The sequence below is a fragment of the Lutra lutra genome, chromosome 4, assembly GCF_902655055.1.
Source record: "Lutra lutra chromosome 4, mLutLut1.2, whole genome shotgun sequence".
NCBI lineage: Eukaryota > Metazoa > Chordata > Mammalia > Carnivora > Mustelidae > Lutra > Lutra lutra.
The window spans coordinates 186956578-186978832 of record NC_062281.1 but is presented as its reverse complement, the minus strand read 5'-3'; the positions used below and the strand labels follow the sequence as shown (position 1 = coordinate 186978832).

General features: G+C 49.7%; 1 protein-coding gene across 5 annotated transcripts in view; it reads left to right on the top strand.

The window, feature by feature from the left end:
- TMEM51 (transmembrane protein 51) overlaps positions 1 to 18131 on the top strand; it is a 56121-nt gene extending 37990 nt beyond the window's left edge. For 2 of the 5 annotated variants that reach the window (XM_047727086.1, XM_047727090.1), the window contains exons 2-3: positions 14125 to 14676; positions 16998 to 18131. In XM_047727086.1, coding sequence (XP_047583042.1) covers positions 14333 to 14676; positions 16998 to 17406 — 753 coding nt within the window. In that variant the 5' untranslated portion in view covers positions 14125 to 14332 and the 3' untranslated portion in view covers positions 17407 to 18131. Of the gene's footprint in view, positions 1 to 5446; positions 5584 to 9993; positions 10016 to 12891; positions 13161 to 14124; positions 14677 to 16997 lie in introns of those variants that run through there. The other 3 variants (XM_047727088.1, XM_047727089.1, XM_047727087.1) reach the window with 3 other exon arrangements.
- The last annotated feature ends 4124 nt before the right edge of the window (positions 18132 to 22255 follow it).

Below are 22255 nucleotides of genomic sequence, written 5' to 3'. Positions count from 1 at the left end.
TGGCCAAGAGGAACAGCGGCCAAGGCGTGGAAATCGTTTCACCCCTCGGGAGTTTCATTGGGGCTCATCTGTTGACAATGAGGCCACTTCAGGGTCACGTGCTGGCTGCAGAGAAAGGACAGTGAGACTTTTTCAGTCCCTAAACCTGGGGCAGTGGGTGGTGGCCAGTACAGGATCCAAAGGTCATCTGTCCCTTAACCCTTCCCTCCTTAACCTTATGAGGTCAGCACTGCCTGATCTACTGAACAGAGGGGACTGGACCCCAACCCTTGCACGGGACTGTGCCCCGACTTCCGACTTCCGGGTATTGTTGTGGAGGAGGGGTGGTTCTAGGAGTTCTAGTAGCACTTTCCTCCCGGGCTGCTGGGAGCCACAGCGGGGACGATGTTGGGGAGCGTGAGAGATGCTGGGGACGTTGTGAGCACTCACGGAGGCTCAGCTCGTTCTCCTTTCATTTCCCAACAGAGGTGCCAGCCCCGCCAAGCAAGCCTCCCCCGTGGGCTGTTCCTCTCCTCCCCATCTCCCACAGGCTGCCCCGTTTTAACCTTGGTTCCAGTTTTATGATTAAACATCCCAGCGTCAATTATTTACGATATGTCCAGATGACTATCAGGGGTTGCAGGGGGCTGAGTGACTCACACGGGAGAAGTTGGTTTTTATGGAGGGAAATAACAAGAAGGGAAACAAGGAATTCTGCCACAGAGACCGAGGTCAGCCTAGGGAGGGTTGGAAGCATCCAGGGCACGGGGAGAGGGCTCTCTGTGGGGTGCGGAGCGCCGGGAGGCTGGCGGGGGGTGGGGGGCAGGCCAGCTCTACCCTCAGACATTACAAGTTCAAAGCTCTGCTCTGTTGTTGGCTGGATGACTTCGAGCAGGCATCTTAACTTCTCCGAACATCTGTTTCCTCATCTGTGAAGTGGGGATTTTTCTAGAAACTTTCCCATCATGGTTGTTGGGAATGTGAAATGTGTTAATATGTAATACATTTTTAAAATAAGTGTATTAACTGAATCATAGAAATAATAAGTCATTCTTATTTATATAAAATAAGTAAGATATACTAAATTGTCTAAATACCGTTAATAACAGTAGTAATAAATGCACGGAAAGCACCCAGCACAGTGCCTGGCACTTGGTAAACACTTTGGGGACAGCCCACGGTGGCATCCCAGAATGTAGCAGTTGGGAAAAGAATTGGGAGTGACTTTCAGGGAAGGGACTTCCTGAAAACCGGAAGCAGGAGGAGACTGGGGGCTTGAAGTGGGAATCACAGGTAGCACAGGGAGGGAGGGCAGGGAGAGGGCTGGACAAGCTTGAGCGGATTCCAAAAGGGCGCTTGGCAGAAGGTTTGGGAACCACTTCTGTGGAAGCAGCATCACTGTGGCTAAAAAAGAAAATGTCCAGATATGGGCAGGACTGTGTCCTGGCCACTGTCAAGGGCCTCCCTGATAAAGGCCTGGGAACGGGGAGGGCTTTGCTCCTGCAGGATACGTCCGCCTGCGGAGGTCTGCCTGTCTTCTCTCCACACCTCCAGTTTTGGTTCAAAACCCCCCATATAAGGACCACACAATATATACGTCTGCCGAGCTTTGTCCCCAGGGCTTAGGAACCGGAGGTCTGAGCCACCCGGAAAGCGGGTGCCTGCTGATACGGCGTGAGAATGCACGCCTTTGTCACAGTTTCTACCCCAGCCAAGTTAGAACAAGTGCAGGCTTCCCTCCAGAGAGATCTTGGGTTAAAATGTAAACCGGGGTAGGAGGGCCAGGCTGCCCAGCCTCCCTCTAGCCTGGCTATGCCCGGAAGAGATGCAAAATTCACCAAGGGATCAAGGAACTGGGCCCAGTTGAAGGAACTGTTGGACAAGTAAATGGTCTGAGCCTGGCAGAGGCCGGGCTGAAAACAACACACACTTTTTCTCTTGTGGTTTCTAAGACCAGAAGCCCCCAGTCAGCTTCATGGGCACATCAGAAGGTTTGCAGGGCTGGTTCCTTCCGGAAGCTGAGGGGACACGTCGCTTCCTCGCCTTCTCCAGCCCCAGAGGTGGCTGCCCACCCACCCCCACCCCGTGGCTCCAGACCCCTCCCCTCATCACCACAGCCCCTGGCTTCTGACCTCACATCTCCTGCTTCCTCCTCTGACCTTTCTTGACTCCCTCTTCTTCTTCTTCTTTTTTTTTCAAAGATTTTATTTATTTATTTGACAGACAGAGATCACAAGCAGGCAGAGAGGCGGTCAGAGAGAGGAGGAAGCAGGCTCCCCACGGAGCAGAGAGCCCAATGTGGGGCTCTATCCCAGGACTCCGGGATCATGACCTGAGCCAAAGGCAGAGGCTTTAACCCACTGAGCCACCCAGGCGCCCCTTGCCTCCCTCTTCTAAGGACACTTGTAATTAAATTGAACCCACCTGGTTAAGCCCGGCTAATCTCCCCATCTCAGGATCCTTAACTTAATCACATCTGAAAAGTCCCTTTTGCCATGTAAAGTGAACGGTCACAAATTGCAGGGTTTAGGATCTGGATATTTGGGAGAGGAGGGAATCATTATTCACCATCCACATACCTTCTCCCAAATTCTGAGAAACACAGAAGAAGGGGCAAATAGCTTTGAGCTGAACCCCAGATTCTTCTCTGCCCCCAACTTCAATGGCCTTGAATTAGCTTCTCACCCCCCCCCACCCCCCACCACTCCACCCCGGGTGTCTGTAAAGATGTTGGATTCTCACGCTCCTCCACAGGTCTGGTAAATGACAACTAACACATTTGGAGCCGTTACTCTCTGCTCATAAATATAGTCCCTCATGGATTTTCCAGCATTACTGTCCCTGGAAATAGCCAGGGCTCCTGCCTCAGGACCTCTGTTCTGTGGTTCCCTGTGCCTGGAAGGTCCTTCTCTCAGATACCCACATGCTTCCCTCCCCAGCCTCCTTCAAACCCCTGCTCAACGATTCCTTTCTCAGTGACTGTGTTCCCTGAGCACTGCATTTCAAGTCCCCACCTCCGTACTCCCTGTCCCCATCCCGGGGTGTCAGTGTCATTGTTCCCAGCTTGTCCTCCCCCTCCAGCAGGTGGTCGTCTGTCTGTTTCAGCCATTTGTCTATCCCCAGCTCCTACAGAAGCCCTGGCACATAGTAGATGCTCTGTTAATGTTTTGTTGAGCGAATCACTAAATACCCAAACCCCCAAACTTTGAGCCCATCATGCATAACAACCCACAAGGTCGATCCGAGTCCAGCTCCCTGGACCAGTGAGATAGCTGAAGTGGACAAAGGTCAGGGGTAGCCTCTAGGCAAGCATGAAGGAGCCGGGCTAAGATGGGAGCCCAGAGCCCACCCTGAGAACCTACCGCGTGCTAGAAGGGGTTACTATTTGCCAACAAACCTGAGCTCCCCAATGTGAGTTCTCTCCTCTGCCCTCCTTTTTTTTTTTTTTGCAAAATGCCTCTTGGGGAAGAGGAACAGATGAGTCAGGGCAGTGTCCAAAATGACCTTCTGCACAAGGACACAGGTTTTGTCCAGAAGGTGCCCAGGTTTACCCAAGCCTGGCCAGCAACCAGCACACTGACCCGAGCTGCAAAGTTGCATGAGCTCCCTGTCCCGGGAAGTTCGGTCACGGCATCTCACTGGCCCGGGTGGGGGGGACACATAACAGGTGTTGCATGCCCCACCTTTGGTGAATTTGGCTGAAAGGCTGCTTTCCTACTGCCTCAGGGATGAGGGAGTCCTGAACAAGGAGCCTCTACACAGGGCCACCGCTTACATGCTGTGTGACTTGGGGCAAGTTTCTCAACCTCTCTGTGCCTCTGTGTATTCAGTGATAATATGGACAGAAGGGGGAATAAGAGCACCTCCCTAATAGGATGCTTGGGCCGAACAAATGTGCTGACGCATGCCACGCACTTGGTGTGAGCTCGGCACACTCTAGTGTCCGGGAAAAAGTAGCAGATGTAACCCTTGCTGGCTGCGTGCTGGGGCCGGGGGGCTGGTCAGCGCCTGTTGCTCAGCCGTGCTTGCCCAAGTGGGAGGCCACTGGTGGCCCATCCCCAGAGCCTGGCAAGGGATCAGATTGTCAGGCTCACTTTGAATGGATGGTGACAAGATCTCTGGTTGCTGCCCTGTGTCTCACGGGCACCAGACTCTGTCCCTGCAGGGGGATGCACAACGATGTCACCTTTACCCAAGAAAGACTGAACGTGGCTGGAACCCTTGAGATTGGTTCCCAGCGCCAGCCATGCAAATAGGGTCACACGCCAGCCAGTCGCTTAGAGAAAAGACACTGCGTCGAGCTCCAGAAGACTAGATACCCGGTTGGTTTGCTTGGGTTTTGTTTTAAAGTTCTTATTTATTTGAGAGAAAGAATGTGTGTGAGCAGGAGAGGACGAGCAGGGTGAGGGGCAGAGGGAGGAACAGGCTGAGCTGAGCAGGGAGCCCCGAGTGGGGCTCCATCCCAGGACCCTGGGATCATGACCTGAGCTGAAGGCAGAGGCTTAACCCACTGAGCCACCCGGGGTCCCAGTACCCAGTTTGTTAACTTGCTCCTTCTGTTGATGACCCCTGGAGTCTTCAGAATGCATTTGACTTCTTAGTCTCTCCAACATTTAAATGGATCAGCAAGGGGACTGGAGATGTCGGGTCTTACAAAATTCATGGGTATCTTCCTATGCGGAGGGGGAAGCTGCCTCTTTTCTCTGCAGCAAGTGGCAGGTGTCTGGGAACCATCCTCTCTCCCATTCTCTGTGCAGTTCCTCAGGCTGAACCCTTCCCGCAGGTCTCCTTAATCTCCTCCCACCTTCAAACTCCGCCCGAGGTCAATGCCTTGCAGAGCTGCTTTTTCTTTTTTAAAGATTTTATTTATTGGGGTGCCTGGATGGCTCAGTGGGTTAAAGCCTCTGCCTTAGGCTCAGGTCATGATCCCCGGGTCCTGGGATGGAGCCCCACTTCAGGCTCTCTGCTCAGCAGGGAGCCTGCTTCCTCCTCTCTCTCTCTGCCTGCCTCTCTGCCTGCTTGTGATCTCTGTCAAATAAATTTTTTAAAAAAATCTTTAAAAGATTTTATTTGTTTGAGAGAGAGAGAGCACAAGCAGGGGGCAAGGGCAGAGGGAGAGGGAGAAGGCACCCCGACATGGGGCTCCATCCTCGGACCCCAGGATCCTGACCTGAGCCGAAAGCAGATGCTTAATCCACTGAACCACCCCGGAGCCCCAAGCTGCTTCTTTATTATCTTCTTTCCTCCACCTCCTTCAAAGCTAATTTGTTACTCTCTCTGTAGCCTCCTGCTAAGCCCCATTTTAGTAGTACCTACCGCCTGGTGACTAAAAGCATGGGTTTTAGAATCAGACATACCTTATCCCTGCCTTGTACTAGCTGTTAGCTTAGGACTGCTTACTTTACCTCTCTGAATCTCAGTGTCCTTATCTGTAAAACAGAAATAATACCTCCAGAAGGATTGTGTGTGGAAGGAGCTTAGCACAGGGCCTGGCACAGAGCCCACATGGAACACACGTGCACTCTTAACCTGACGTTGACATCCCTTCTGGGAGGAAGAATCCCTTTGTCTTCCTGCTGGACCGTGAATGTATGTCACACATCTGTGTGTCCCCTAAAGCCCCTGGCACACAATAGGGACCCAGGAATGGTTGAATTCTCTAGAAAGCCAGTTTCAAAGAAAGGCACAGCTGGTATGCCTGGTGCTTCTGGGACAAAATATCTCTGAGAATAAAGTATAGTGCTCACGGCTGGCCTGCCCACCCTGCCTGGGGAGGGGCCCTGCCTGGGGAGGGGCCCTGCCCGGGGAGGGGTGTGGTGCGAGGGAAGGAGGTGCACTGCAAACTCAGCGGGATTTGATTGTGAATCTTGCCTGCTGCCTTGAGCTGCGTGACCTGAGACAAATTACATAACCTCTCTGAGACTCAGAGATAATGGGGCTAATCCTTCCTTGACTGGCTGGTGCTTCTGCTACTATTCCTATAGTTACCGCTGGGCCTGCAGACTCCTTCACATCCCTTCTTTCCTTTTACCCCATCAGCTCTATCTGGCCCGGGCAGCCCTCTTTCCTCCCCTCTCCCTTTATGACTCATTTGCAAGGTGATCTTCATTTTTCCTGAGTGCTCAAGCTTCAAGAACTCATTCTCAAAGAACGGGAACCTGACACCTTTGCCCTTGGTTGCTGGGGAGGTGGCCTGAAATTCCCAGGCAGGACTAGGGCAGCAGCGGTGGGGATGGCCCAGCGCCTTTCTCCTCCCATCCTCCCCGCCTGGGACCAGAACTTGGTGACCAAAGTGACTACTGGCTGCAACTTGGCCCAGAGGGCCCCCACTGAGTTCTTCTTTTGTGATGGGAGTGCGGCCTGGTTCCCTGGGAATGCAGCTCAGGATCCCTTTCCCAATTATGCAGCTTGGCAGGCAGAGGTTGGGCACAGGGAGACCCGTCAAGGAGACTCTTTGTCCTGGGGACTGGTCAAGCTGCCAGGCACCTCGGGCTGCTGAGATGCCCTCCCACGAAAGGCAGGAAAGGCAGCAGGGCTGGGCCAGGCACCTCTGACACCGCACCTTCCAGGGCCACAAGGCAAGCTCGATGGCCATGCAGGGGTCTTAGATGATGATCCCTATAGAATTTCTGGGATTCAGCTGGAACGGGACAAGGGAAGGCTTGGCGATCACTTGGAACCCTTTGCTCTGCCTCAGCTAGGACAGCACCATTTTTTCTTTCTTTCTTTCTTTTCTTCAATGTTATTCAAAGCATTGTCTTCACATTAGGTTCACAGAGACTCCAGTCCGGGTCTTAGCCAGGCGGGGTGCTCAAATGAACAGAGCTGTGACTGTCCACCCTGCCTCGGAAATCCCTGCTGGCTTTGGTCAACCCAGGGTGCTGGTGGGAGGGAAGACAGCAGCTGCCCAAAAGGAGGGAGGCTTGGGACTCTCAGCCCTGCCGACTTCTGCCTGGGAACACCAGGGAATGCTGAAACCTCAGACTCCCATCAGGAAATTTTTTTTTTTTTTAAGATTTTATTTATTTATTTGAAGCAGACAGAGATTACATGTAGGCAGAGAGACAGGCAGAGAGAGAGGAAGGGAAGCAGGCTCCCTGCTGAGCAGAGATTCCTGATGCAGGGCTTGATCCCAGGTCCCTGGGATCATGACCTAAGCCGAAAGCAGAGGCTTTAACCCACTCAGCCACCCAGGTGCCCCAGGAAATGTTGATAGAGTCACTTTCTCGGGTCAGAATGGAGGTCACATTTAGCCTGGCCCCCTCTCCATGTTGCTGGCAAGTCGTGTGCGTACGGATCCTCCAGAAAGTTGCTCGAACTCATCCTCTCCCCCTTGGCGCCAACTGTGGACTAGGAATTTCCCCAAATTGATACAGGACATTAGTCAAACTTTTTAACTTGCCAGAAAGTCATGCTACCAATAGTTATTAAGCACCTGTTCAGTTCCCTAATAAGAACTTTGGTTCAGGGAGTTTATACTCCACTGGGGGAGACAGGGAGCCAACAAGAAAGCGAAACAATACTATTAGAGATTGTGAGGTAATGTCACCCAACCATGGGAAGAAATGTCCTCAAGGAACCAAGCATGGGGCTTAAGACTAGCTGGGTAACAGAAGGACATTTTATATAGAATAGTTAAGGAAATCCTCACTGAGGAGGTGGCATTTGAGTAAAGAAGTAGCCACACCAAAGAGACAGAAGGAAGAGTGTTTCAGGCATGGAAAACAGCAAGTACAAAGGCCCTGTGGCAGAATGTGCTTGGTGTGGGTGAAAAATAGTACAGAAGCTATGGAGGGTTGGTGAGCCAAGAGAGAAGATCGGAGAAAGGCAGGAGCCAATCCAATCTGGTGGGGCTTGAGGCCACAGCAAAGGAGTTTGGAATTTATGCTAAGAGTGGTGGAAAGGTATTGATGGGTGTCGGAAATTCCTATTGCAAAGTAATTTGGCCAGTGACAAGGCTCTCTATAAGGCACCTGTGCAGTGTAAGGAATAATGTAATAAATAAACACCCATATGTTTGGTTTTACCTGGTTTGGAACTTCACATAAATGGAAACATGCTGCATTTGCTTTTCTGTTCAATGTCACGTTTGTCAGAATGGGCCACATTGGTGCCCATGGCGATAGGTGACTCATATTCTCGGCTATGTGCTAATCCACAGGAGAAAGCTGTCATGGCTTATCCTTTCCGAGTGCATGGCCTTATTTGATTTTCTAATGTTGAACCAAGCCTACATTCTTGGGATAAACCCAACTTGATTGTGATGTATTATGTACTTCTCTTTTTAAAAATTAATTTATTTAAATTCAATTAACATATACATAACATATATTATCATATGCGATATAGTATTTATTATATACTATAATCTACTAATAGTATATATAGTATATTATTAGTTCCAGAGGTAGATTCATCAGTTACATGTAACACCCAGTGCTCATTACATCACGTGCTCTCTTTAATGCCAGTCACCCAGTTACCCCATCCCCCACCCCTCTCCCTTCCAGCAACCCTCAGTTTGTTTTGTATGGTTAAGAGTATCTTACGGTTTGTCTCCCTCTCTGATTTTTGTCTTGTTTTATTTTTCCCTCCCTTTCCCTATGCTCCTCTATTTTGCTTCTTAAATTCGACATATGGATGAGATCATATGATACTGGTCTTTCTCTGATTGACTTATTTCGCTCAGCATAATACCTTCTAGTTCCATCCATGTCATTGCAAATGGCAAAATTTCATTTTTGTGATGGCTGAGTCGTATTCCATTATATTATATATACCGCATCTTCCTTATCCTTTCGTCCGTCAGTGGACATCCGGGCTCTTTCCATAGTTTGACTATTGTGGACATTGCTGCTATAAACATTCAGGTGCACGTGCCCCTTCAGATCACTACATTTTTATCTTTAGGGTAAATACCCAGTAGTGCGATTGCTGGGTCGGAAGGTAGCTCTGTTTTTAACTTTTCAAGGAACCTCCATGCTGTTTTCCAGAGTGGCTGCACCAGCTTGCATTCCCACCAACAGTGTAGGAGGGTTCCCTTTTCTCCGCATCCTCGCCAGCATCTGTCCTTTCCTGACGTGTTACTTTTTGGCCATTCTGACTGGTGTGAGGTGGTATCGCATTGTGGTTCTGATTTGGATTTCCCTGATGCCGAGTGATGTGGAGCATTTTTTTCATGTGTCTGTTGGCCATTTGGAATGTCCTAGCAGAAATGTCTGTTCATGTCTTCTGCCCATTTCTGGACTGGATTATTTGTTCTTTGGGTGTTGAGTTTGATAAGTTCTTTATAGATTTTTGGATACCAGCCCTTTATCTGATAAGGCCTCTGCAAATATCTTCTCCCATTCCATAGGCTGTCTTTGGGTTTTGCTGATTGTTTCCTTTGTTGTGCAAAGCTTTTTATCTTGTCCCAATAGTTCATTTTTGCTTCTGTTTCCCTTGCATTTGGCAACGTGTCTAGCAAGAAGTTGCTTGCTGTGGAGGTCACGGGAGGTTGCTGCCTGTGTTCTCCTCTAGGACGTGGGTGCATTCCTTTCTCACATTGTCGGATTCTATTTGCTGGCATTTTGTTTAGGATTTTTGTCTGTGTGTAGACAGATCAGATTGGCCCGTCATTTTCCTTTCTTGCCTTGTCCTTGTTTGGTTTGGTATCAAGATGATACACTCCTCATCAAATGACTTGGGGGAATGTTTCCTCTTCTTTTAAGCCTCAGGGGCACCTGTGCAAGATGGATGAAACCACAGAAAGTTCTGGTAAACACAGCTACCAGACTGTCATCCTTCTGTGGCCCCACTTTTTGGTACAGAATCTTGGCTTCTTCTGATACAACTTTTCTCACTATGTGTCCCAACCACACAGCCCAACCTATGCCCCCCCAACCCCTGCCCCCCAAAAAACAGAGAAAACACATTCCTCCCCCATGAGCCCCTCACATGGAAATGTTCACAGCTTACTTAGAAAGCTGTGTTTCTGGTTTTTTACAGGTGGGTCCCTAACTCAAGAGTTTAGCATGAAGAGTTGTTTTCAAGCCAGGTAACAACAGTTACCTCTCTTAACTAGGGTACCTCTCTTAACTAGTTAAGACTAGTTAACTAGTTAACCACTGTTCTTGAAAATCCAGGTATAGGATCACTCATTTATCCCTTAGGGCCACCCTGAACCTGAGCTGCGATGCGTCCAGCCAGAGGTGGGTCTGGCAGAGCGGGGACCCCAGTCTGCCCGCCAAGGCTCCTCTGTTTTAGGGATGTGTTGGAAACTATGTGGTCCAAATCCTCTAGCACAAAATTAGCTTCTTTCCATATTTTTGAAAGGGAAAGAACACCTTACTAAATATAACATAGGTCAACAAGCCAGAAATGAGATAAACAGCCAGCAGCTGCAGCTCCGGGCTGGGTCCCACACCCTGGGGAGCACCCCCCCGGGGTCCCACACTTCAGAGGGAGAGGGCAGAATCGATCGGAATCGATGGACAAGTTTAAACGACCCCTGAGCACATGACCCTGCCATGAGCCCCAAAACACCAAAACCTTCATTTCATTTTTTTGATTCTAAAAGCAACACATACACGTTTCTGTGTTTCCAGTTCTTACTCTCCCAGTAAGAAAAAGAAAATAAAAATCACTGTAATCCCGGCGCACAGAAAACAACTAAGACGACCATGGAATGCATAATTTGAGTATTTTGAAATTTAATATGAAACATTAACTAGTGTTTCTCAGCCTTCCCCCTCCCAATATTGTCCCCTAAAGAGTCTTTTTAGACATCGTTTTTGTAATCCCCCCACTTCATCCCTGCCCCCATGAAATTTTAAGAGTGCAGGTATCCTGTGTGGCTGTTAATGCATTGTGGCGGGCCACAAACCATCGTAATGCGTAAGACTATTTTTATACCATCCCCAAGAATGAATTTTTGCCCCCACCCCATGGGTGGTCTCACCCCATTAGAAATGCAAGCTTTTTTTTTTTTTTAAGATTTTATTTATTTATTTGACAGAGATCACAAGTAGGCAGAGAGGCAGGCAGAGAGAGAGAGGGAGGAAGGCTCCCCACTGAGCAGAGAGCCCCATGTGTGGGGCTCGATCCCTGGGATCATGACCTGAGCTCAAGGCAGAGGCTTTAACCCACTGAGCCACCCAGGTGCCCCAGAATGCAAGTTTGAAATAATATTAAAGAACAAACCTTTCTAGAAGAATTTACTATGTGCTGGTCACATATAATTCTAAGTATTTTATGTAAGTTTTCTCGTTCACTTATCATAACTCCCCTATGAGTGAATACCAGAAGGCTTTTGTCTCCATTTTTGTAGTTGTGGAAGCTGAGGCACAGAGAGGTTGAGTAACTTGCCTAAAGACACACAGCTGGGAAAGTCCAGAGTGAGGATGTGAGCTAGGCAGCCTGGTTCTGAAATTCACATTGAACCACCAAGTTATGGTACCTTGCAACACCTTCTGATTGTAACAAGTCCAAAATACAGAAACAGAGTAACAGGTACACTTCCCAAGCCCTCTCTCTTCTTTGAAGCAATTCATTGCTAAATTTGAAATGTGTCCCTTGTCCAAGATTTTTACATGTGTGTTTGTACATACGAAAATCTTTTGTCTCTTATTTATTTTAACATAAGGAGGATTATCTGGTCTTCCTTCCTATGCATTCGTGTGTACAGATCTTTTTATAGAATTTTTAAAAAATTAGAATCACACTGAACATACTGGTTTTTGGTTTTTTTGTTTGTTTGACTTTAAAACGTATCCTAAGCCGGCTTGAAACCATAGTTTAACAAGTACATGTACTGTATTTCATTTAACCAGATTCAGATTATGGGCTTCTTAAATAATTTCTATTTTTTCACTGCTACAAAGCTACGATAAATATCCTTGGCGTGTACCTAATTCTTAGAAGTTGGAATTACGAAGCCAAAGGGTATAAGCATTTTTGAAACTTCTGATCCATCAATGGCAGCACTTCCCATCCAGAAAAATTGTATGAAATCGCTTATCCTAGCACCATTGCCCACACCGGATATTATTGCCTGTTTTCCATCACTGACCATTTAACAGGCCCAAATGTATGAATCCTGACATTTTCATCTCTGTCAGTGAGTCTCCTCTAGGGCCTGTTTTACTCATATGACAGGTAAGGCAAAGCTTGAGTGGAGCGAGCAGGAAGGGTAGAAGGTTCCAGTGGCCCCAGTCGCCCGTTAAGAGAACACACCATCAGCCTCCCAGGGACAAGGCCTCCCTGTTGGGCCCCTAGCAGGTGCTCAGGCATGGGCTTTTTCATCTCCTGCTTCCCTCCCCAGCCTCGGGCTGCACCTCCACACCCCTAAGCCATCTTCCTCCTCTGGCCTTGTCTTCGATCCATTCCACAAAACTGCTAAACCACTCATCTTTTCCTGCGCTGGCTGTGAGTGATATTTGGGAAACAGATACCCTCATTGGGTTTTGTAGGCTTTTCAGCTGACCCCCAGCAACTTGTCTGCAGTGAGATGGGATCCTTGTTCAGTGCCCTGCTGCCTACACATACATGTTGACACATGAGTGTACATGTATAGTAGGGATGCATGTCTGCACATAGCATAGCACAATCCGGGTGCAGACCCTATTATGTGAAGTGGGGCTTCTCTCTCTCACAGAGACTTTCCACAGCCCCTCCAGCCCGAGTGAAGACACCCACCTACCAAGTGCCACAGTTTCTAGACTTTCTTCCCACTTTGTCATTATTCCTTGCAGACCTTTTCCTGATGGCCAGGAAGCCCCACTAACCCTTCGCTTCCTCACCGGTGTACCTCCAGTGCCTAATGCTGCTTAGCAGATGTGCAGGAAATATCTGTGGCGTGAAGAAGAAAGAAAGAACAGACCTCAAGCTGACAAAGGATATTATCCCAAATATATTTAGAGTATTTTTTAACAAAGTGGGCACTTTCAGATTGAGCCCGTTGTTTGATGAGAAAATATCTCTGCAGCATTGGATTTCAAGTGGCCTGGTTAGCCGTCCCTCTGGAAAGATCGGAAGGAATGCAGCATTGAAAATAGGTCCTTGCCCATCCAAACATCTGTCAGGCTTTGCTATTCTGCAAAGGTCACTGTCCTGGGAATAATGTATTGAAGAGCGGTTAGCCCAGAAGGGCCCCGCTCGCTGGTCCTCCTGGCCCCTGGAGGTGTTCTGAGCTAAACCTTCAGGTGACTTGTTCATCTGGCTCATTCTCCCAGCCCACACATGGTTGTAGGATCCCCAGACGGTGGGCTGCTCCCTTGAGCACAAGGTCTCTGAGTCGCTTCATGGGAAGAGGGTTTCTCGTCCAGCTGGGCACCGCAGCTAAGATGGGAAACAGGGAGGCTTCTGCCCCTTTAAGAAAAGCAAAACTCCATGTGGCTGGAGGGAGACTAGTCCCCCAGATGGCTTCAGGTGGCCTCTGTTCATTTCATTCAGTGATGTTTCAGCGGACATATCTGGAGCCCCGCTTTGTTCCAGGCACAGAGATGTGTCATGGCAAGAGAGACACTGGGCACGGTAGCCACTGGTGGCCTGTAGCAGCCCACAAAAGGGGAAGCTGGGGGTGAGGGGGGGGGCGCAGAGAACTGCAGAAATGCTGGAGGAGGCTGTGCAGAGAAGGGCGAGGTGAGAGATGAGGGTGAGAGGCGGTCACACGCATGACTCCAGGAGCCCAGATTTTCTACTGCAGGAGATGGGGAGCCATGAAGGGTGGGGACCAGCCCCTAGGCTGTGTGCGCCGGGATGTATCCCCGACCGATGCCCGTCGCCCAGGTCATTTGGGCTACTGACCACGGCTCATGCACGCCGTCGTTGGCGCTCCTCGCTGGACCTCGTGCCCGCTGAGACTGCCCTGCGCTTCCTTAAATTCCACAAAATGTTTTCAGGACCCGGAGCACTGACCTCTCTGGTCTCCTGCATGGAAAGGTCTGGCTTTTCCTTTTCGGGTGGGGTGGGCGGACCAGCCCTCCTTCTGCAGGCTCACAGAAGGAGCCGAGCGCCCCACGTAAGACATCTGGAATGCATCAGCGGCCCGGCCGGAGCCCGCAGCTCGGTCCTGCTCCATAACTCCTTCAGGAGAGCAGGCGCTGGGTTCACAAAAGCGTCCGGAATCCGAACTGATCCTCCTCTCTTTCTCTGCTTTCCTTCCAGACCTCTCGGCTGCAGCTGTCCACACAGGATGCGTCAAATTTGCTGGAAACCGTCCCTCGGGAGATCAGCCGCTGTGTCTTTAGGGCGGCACTAGGGATTTTGTTCCGTGCATTGAAGGGGTTTTTGTTGTTCCTGCTGCTGCTGCTGCTGCTGCTCCCATTTGTTCATTTTCTTTCTCTGCACCGGGCCTCGCCCTGCTCCCACTGGCATGATGGCCCAGTCGAAGGCCAACGGCTCCCACTATGCACTGACCGCCATCGGCCTGGGGATGCTGGTTCTTGGGGTCATCATGGCCATGTGGAACCTGGTGCCCGGGTTCAGCACCCACGAAAAGCCGACCGCTCAGGGGAACAACAAGACGGAGATAGGCAGCGGCATTCTCAAGAGCAAGACCTTCTCCGTGGCCTACGTGCTGGTCGGGGCTGGGGTGATGCTTTTGCTGCTCTCCATCTGCCTGAGCATCCGGGACAAGAGGAAGCAGAGGCAAGGCGAGGAGATGGCCCACATCCAGCACCAGCAGGGGGTCGAGCCGCATGCCCCGGAGGAAGACAGGTGAGGACAGGCCGACCGCCCTCGGACCAGGGGATCAATACACGCACGCAAACACACACACACACATTCCTAGGGGTCACTGATGAGATTATTTTAGTCTAGGATACTCTGCCTTCCCACTTTCCCCCACTGAGGCTCTGAAAAGCAGTTTATAATTTTCCAAGTAACTTTATAGTTCTATAGTTTCCCCAGTAATGCGGTATGAATGGATGACAAGTGTATCAAGATTCTGACACCCGCCGGGAAGCTACACGGGGCCCAGGACAGCCAGAGTCTCCAGATGGGCTGTGTGTGCATGCTTTGTACAGGTTTTTTTTTTTTAATTCATTTATTTGACAGAGAGAGATCACAAGCAGGCAGAGAGGCAGGCAGAGAGAGAGAGGAGGAAGCAGGCTCCCTGCTGAGCAGAGAGCCCGATGCGGAGTTCGATCCCAGGACCCTGAGATCATGACCTGAGCCGAAGGCAGCGGCTTAACCCACTGAGCCACCCAGGCGCCCCAATGTGTGTGCATGCTTTGTATTGAAAAGGTTGGGAAGCAGTGTTCTGTTTAAACAAAAATGCCACAGACGTGTTTAAGAGATAAGCGGTACATCAGGGAACACATGATGAAGGTTAACATCCCTACTAGAAGAAGCCCTTGCAAAGGAATGTGACAGATGAGCACACCAGTAGGAAAACGGATAAAGGATACAAGGAAGCATCTCATAGAATGTTCAGACAGTAGATGTTCCACCTCATTAGTCACGAAATGCAAACAAGGAAAGGTGTCATCATTCTTTGCCTGTCTTCATGGCCAGGACAGGCAGCCCCTGGTGTTGGAGAGCTGTAGGGAAATGGGTCACTGATGGGGGCAGTGACTGACACAGCCTTTCTGAAGAGGCAGTGGGAGGAGGTATTGAAGATGTGTGTCCCTCTCTGTTCCGTTCCTAAGAGTTTACCCTTGGGAGGAAAAATCATGCAAGTACAAAGGAATCTGTGCCCTTAGGTTTATCAGAACATTGCTTAGGACAGCAAAAACTGAGCAAGCGACCTAAATATCCATCATTCGGGCGAAATTACAGCACGCCTCCTTGGTGGCGTTCTGCACAGCCATAGCTGACCTATATTTGCTATCGTGGGACGATATGCTCCACGGTGGGAAAAGGAGGTAGCACCACAGCCTCTTTGGGAAGGTCTTAATCACATCAAATGTTGCAGCTGTGGGATTAGAGAGAGGTCTGGAAAGATGTACAACAGCGTGTTAACAGTGCCTGTCTCCAGGTGGAAGGAGATGGGGTGGTGTTCTGAGGTTTTTTGGCATTGTTTAGATTTTCTGCAACTTTGTCATCTTTCTAGCGGGGAGGGAGTTGTTTTTAGTTTGGAAAAACGAAACCCATTTTCTGAGAATAAAAGATCATGCATGCATATTCTAGAAGACTTAAGAAATACAGGAAAGAACAAAGAAGGAAAATCAGTCATCCCTAATTACCCACCCTAGCCATGAGCACACGCATGCCCAATTGAAGTGAGAGAAAGGCCGGGACACACAGGGAGGAGCTGATGTTGGCCGTTATCACCCTACAGGTTCAAGTGCAGAGTCCTGGACTATGACTAATGGCACTATTCCCTGCACATGTGTAAAAACAAAACCAAAAAATCACCCTGACTTTCTGGTTTTCTCTTTCAGCAGTCAAAGGAGACTACATCTGAGGATAAGACCTTCGAGCCTTACAGTGAATTTGGAGATAAAATTACAGAATAACTTGAAATACTTACAAATTTTATACCAGAAATTCCTTCTCTCCCTGGGAACAACCACTTTGCTTCAGGCTGGCAGCTGGTTCATGTGTATTTATGTAGCCTTCGGCCAAAGGACCCAGCTTGGCACCAGAGCAGCCCATCCGGCATGTGGTTAAGGATGAGGCTTAAAAGCAAAGGGGGTTTCACACTTCCTTGTGTTAACACTTCCAGACTGTCCAGTGTAGTCATTGAGGGTGGCGTTTAGTTCCTGATCTCCCACTTCCCAAGTATATGACCAAGTCATATAACCTTGACAGACCTGTTTACCCATCCATAAAATGGGTATAAAAATAGTACCTAACTCATTGTGTTGTTAGGAAGATGAGACGGGTTGATCCGTGTCAGAGTAATTAGCAGAGTACCCAACTCCTTGCACACAGTTGAAGTGTTAGCTTTGGTTACTTCTGGGACCCACTGGTTGTTTCCAAGTCCGGTATATGAGGACCCGGGGCCGACACAGGATCCAGAGTTCATCCCCTCGTGATTTCAGATATGGCGGAGTGCCTGCTAACACTCTCTGTTGTTACTTGTTGCCTTGCAGCCAGGAGGAGGAGGAGGAGGCCTCCTCCAGGTACTACGTCCCCAGTTACGAGGAAGTGATGAACACCAACTACTCGGAAGCGAGGGAAGTGGACCAGAACCCCAGGATGAGCATCTCTCTCCCCTCCTATGAGTCCTTGACTGGGCCTGATGAAACGAGCCCCACGGCTGCCAGGGCCAACGCGGAGACCAGCCCGGGGCATCCACCCGACAGGCAGAACTCCAAGTTGGCCAAACGCCTAAAGCCACTGAAGGTTCGGAGGATTAAATCCGAAAAGCTTCACCTTAAAGACTTCAGGATCAACCTGCCGGACAAGAACGTCCCTCCTCCCTCCATCGAACCTCTGACTCCGCCACCACAGTACGACGAAGTCCAGGAGAAGGCTTCTGATGCCAGGCCACCTGACTGACAGCACCATTCAGGTGTGTCCCTCCGGTCGCTCACCCTCCACACCACGGACCCCCAGTGAAGCCACTTCAGCTGCAGTGGAGAAGCGGAGGGGCCAAACGTACACAGACTGATGTGGGTGGGGGCAGGGGGTGCGGGGAGGGGCAGGGGGGGATCCGGTTACTAGGGACTGACGGATATCCGTGGGACCTTACGCAGCAGGTGCACTGGAAGGAGCTTCTGCCTCAGATCTGGGATGTGGACCCCGTCGGGGGCACAGGGTACGCACCTTCCCTGTCGTTTCTCCCCAACTCTGAGTTGTTGGCGACAACACATCTCTTTCCAATCCGGAAAGGATGCCAGCAGCTGGTTTAGGTTGTGATTTTGTTTTGCTTCCACTAGGACTGTTTTGTTTCAAAAAGAAAACAAGATAGGCCTTCGCTTTCTTCACCGGAGTCCTGCCTGAGCTGTGGGCAGGAGATGTGACTCAGTTTTCTAGAAAGGACGTGGGGCTCTCCCGTGAATGAAGCGAAACAAGAGGCTGATCGATGGTGTGGGGGTGAGGCCCCGTAACGCTGTTCAGAACCCCTGAATCATAGAGACTCTGATCTTAGGCATTACCGGGCCTCGGGCCCTCCACGAACCAACTGCTTCAAGGGTGAAAAAGGAAAGCTGTATGAGATATTTTATCCCTTCTAAAATGCCGTGCAAGTGAGCTTTTTATAATAAAATATTTTATATGTAGTACCTTTGGGCGCTGAGTTACTGTAGCAGCTCTTCCAATACTGACTTGCTTAGGACAAATATCCCTGATGGTCTTCATTGCTGCTAATCTGCACAAAACACTTTCCATTGCCAGGTGCTGTGAGTACTTCACACGTGTTAGCCCATTTCATCTGTATCCTGGTATCACTGCCATTTTGTAGGTTAGCTTCCAGAGGCTTAGGTTCAAGTGCCCCATGTCACATCGCTAGCAAGCAGCCGGCCTGGAGCCTGAGCCCGGTCTGGCTCCAGGGCCTGAGGTCTTTAAACGCTCTACTGTGCCATTCAATGTCAAGAGCTTTTCTAGACTTCGAAGGAGGATCTGTGCTTCCCAAGAGCCGGGGCTGCCCTGTCGACCCACATGCCCAACAGAACGTGGTGGCCCTTTAGACAGTAGCTCCTACCCTCCTAAACGCCCTCCCAGCATCCCCCTCCTGAGACCCAGCCCAGAGAGAGTGACGAGGGCTGTATGCTCAGAAAGGCTAGATGAGCGCGTCCTCATGCAGGAGGCCCAGTACCTGCCTGTGGAACCGGGGGAAAGCAGTTCAACTAATGAGGATGCCCAGGGGATTGCTGACTGCTGAGGCCGTGACGTCTGGGACCAGGGTCTTGACCATGGAGTGGGAGTCTGGGAAGTGCCTGAGTCGGGGGGTGCCTTCCTGGTACTGGTGAGCATGATGTAGAGTCTGCATGGCTGGGAGAAGAGTGAATTCTGAGGCCCTGGATGTTTCCTAAAAGCTCCTAAGTAGACAAGGGGCCGCAGGTAGGGAGGGAAATCACCTCTTTATCTCGGGATTGGCAGCAGGCCCTAAATTCCCACCTTTCGCTTTCCTTATGCAAATCCATCTATTAGGAGGAAACTGCTTGTGGCTAAGACCCCAGGGGCCTGATCTCGTCACAGGCCACTCCACAGCCCCGCTGTGGCTCTCCATGTATCTGGGGGCTGGGTTTGTTCTTCTGTGAGTCTTTAAGCTTCCTGGTGGGAAGACAAAACAGGAGGAAAAAGAAAAGGAGACTAGCAGGGCACCTGGGCGGCTCAGCTGGTTAAGCCTCCGACTCCTGACTTTGGCTCAGGTCATGATCTCAGGGTGGCGAGAGTGAGCCCCTAGCAGAGGCCGGAGTAGAGCAGGGAGTTAGCCCCCACCCCCTCCAGAATAAATAAATAAATCTTTAAAAAAGAAAAGGAGAATAGCAAGTTTACAAATGTCAGAAAGGGCCCTTAATCTGGGCTCTGGTAAATCATCTTGCCAGAGAATCTGCCCAGCCTACACCCTTCTCGGGGGAAGAAAGGTTTGGGGCTTGTAGTGGGCTGAATGGTAACCCCTAAAAGATAATCAAGACCTAATTCCTAGGACCTGTGGAAGATACCTTACAAGGTAAAGGTTTTGCAGGTGTGATTGCATTAAGGGTTTTGACACGAGGATATCCTGGAATCTTCGGTGAATTCTATATGCCATCCACAAGTGCATTTGCAAGTGAGAGCTGGGGGACAGCACACGCAGAGAAAAGGAGGAAGCAGTGTGACCACGGACACAGAGGCTAGACTGGTGCATCTGCAAGCCAGGGACAGCCAGCAGCCCTGGAGCTGGAGGAGGGAAGGGGATTGCCCCCTTCGCATCCAAGGGACTGCAACCTTGTGGCCCAGCTGATGCCAGTTTTGTACTTCCCTCTTCCAGAACCATGAGAAGATACATTTCTATTATTTTAGGCTGACAGGTCTGTGGGAATTTGTTGCATGCAGCATATAGAGCATGGTTCACCTTTGTATACAAGAGGGCAGAGAGAATGTTAGCTGGGAATGTTGGCTGTGGGCTGGAGACCTGAACAGTGACGAGGCCAAAAAAAAAAAAAAAATTCATCTGCAATATTAAGTTAAAACCACCTGTCAAAGCAGGGGACCACCTTCCCCTCAAAATTCCCCAAGGCACGCTCATCCTATTTGCTCCTTGGTCCAGATCAGGGCCCTCTCTGTTTTGACTCAAAAAAAAGAAAAAGGTGGGGAGGCAGCTAAAAGCCAGAATAAAGCCCCTAGTCCTTTCCTTTTCATCATGTTACTGTTCTTAAAGTAAACATAAAAGGACAGAAATACGGGAGAAAATTAAAGAAACCACCCACTTGTTCTTGAGCCTATTAAATAGCCCCAGAGCCAAGAAAGAACAGAGGAAAAATTCCAGCTGGCACTCCCAACCCGCCCAAGAGGAGGCACCGCAGCAGCCATATTGGTGTCACGTGAGCACTGTCCATCTGACCCAGGAGAACCAATCAGAAGCTGAGCTGGGCTAGGCCCTGCCCCCTCAGGAATTGGTCCTGCAGTGAATGGAGACATCACTGGGTGATGGAGTCTCAGGGATTAGGGGGCGGTTTGGGCGCCATCGTGATGGGCCACAGGTGAGCAAAGCAGATAGATTTCTGGTCCGTGGTCTTTGTTCCGTGGGAAGCCCAGCCCAGCCCTTGGGTTCTTTAAGAGATGCTTTGTCCCCCGGAAAACCCCCTTTTGAGATCTGATCCTAAATTTAGCCTAAGTCCTTGAAGACAGGCAAGGCCTTTGCATCATAAACAGTGCTGAGCACATAGTGGGCGTTCCACCTAACCCTGGTTTTTGTTTTTGTTTCTTGTTTGTTTGTTTGTTAGGTTTTTCCCCCCACTTTTCTCAGACCGGTTACAGTTCTGACAAAGGGGAGCCACAAAAGATCATTGAGGCAAAAGGGCGCTCTCTTCCTCAGTTCACCAGATGGCAACTCCCGTCATGGATAGTGGACAAGTCAGTCCATTTTGTTTGCTCTCCAGCCTAATACCAGATTTTTGGTACCTTTAGAACTGAGTGGCTTGTCCTAAGAAAGTGAATGTTAGGAGGCCACGGCTTTCAGGATTTAGAGACGGTCTCCCTTGTTGATTCCCAAGTTTGCTTCCCTGGACTTTAATGAGTGGAAGTGAAAAAGTCCCTGATTAAATTCATTTGGAAATCCACAAGTGAAACAACACATTTTTACTAAGCATCTACTATGTGCCACATGCGATACGGATCAGCTGCAAACAAATGGACCAAGTCCCTGTTGACACCAAGGCTAGATTCTGGGTGCAGAGAAACAGACAATAAACAAAGAAATAAATACTTAAGCCATAATGTCAGAAAATGAGCATTCGTGTAAAGAAAGATGAAACACTAGAGCATTGCCGGTGGGTGATTAGAAAAGTCTCTGGGGAAGTAACATTGGAGAAAAGTGGGGAGTGAGGTACATGGAGATCTGGGTGCAGAGAATTCTAGAAAGCATCTCACATGCTTATGCACGTTATAAATCTCCAAGCAGATATTGCAGGATCTAGCACTCCCCATACCAATTTGGCCACACTACCTTTCTTCCCCACAAAGGCTCTTCCATGGTCCTTTTTCATTGGAACACCCCATAAGGAATAGTGATTGAGCCAAACCCAGAAATCCTACAGCGGGAGAATCAGGCCCAAAACAGACAAGAGACATGTCCAAAGTCCTACACCTCATGGGCAAAGCGGTCCATTAGCTCCCTTGTTGTGTGGCATTCAGGTCAAAGATCACCAGTGAGGGCTCCAGCAAAAGATCACAAAGATCACAAGATGGTCCAGAACCTGACACCTCGGAGGAGAACCAACTTCACATGGGAGGAAGGCAGGCAGACAGATGACACGCTGATACAAACCAACCAGCCCCCAGATACAATGACAACACATTCTTAGCTCCTGGTGACAATGGTAAACATTCACACAAATGCCAGAACCGAACATCTTCACCTTAGATCAGTGGTTCTCCACCAGGATTGACTTTGCTGCCCAGGAGCCATTTGGAATACAACAGTGGCGGAGGTGGGGAGGTTCACTGCTTCCGGCATCTAGTGGGGCTGGAGTGCTACTAAATCCTACAATACAGAGGGCATTACCTACAACAGAGTTATCCTGCCCCGAATGTCTATAGTCCAAAGTTGACAAATCCTTCCCTAGATAAAGGAAGATCCATTCTCTTGGGCAGTGGGGGCCCTGGGGATAGAGCCTGGCCACCCTATGTCAATGCCATCAAAAACCAAGAAAACTTCAAATCGTCAAACCTCATCCCTGGAGTGTGGTATTTATGATTTTCC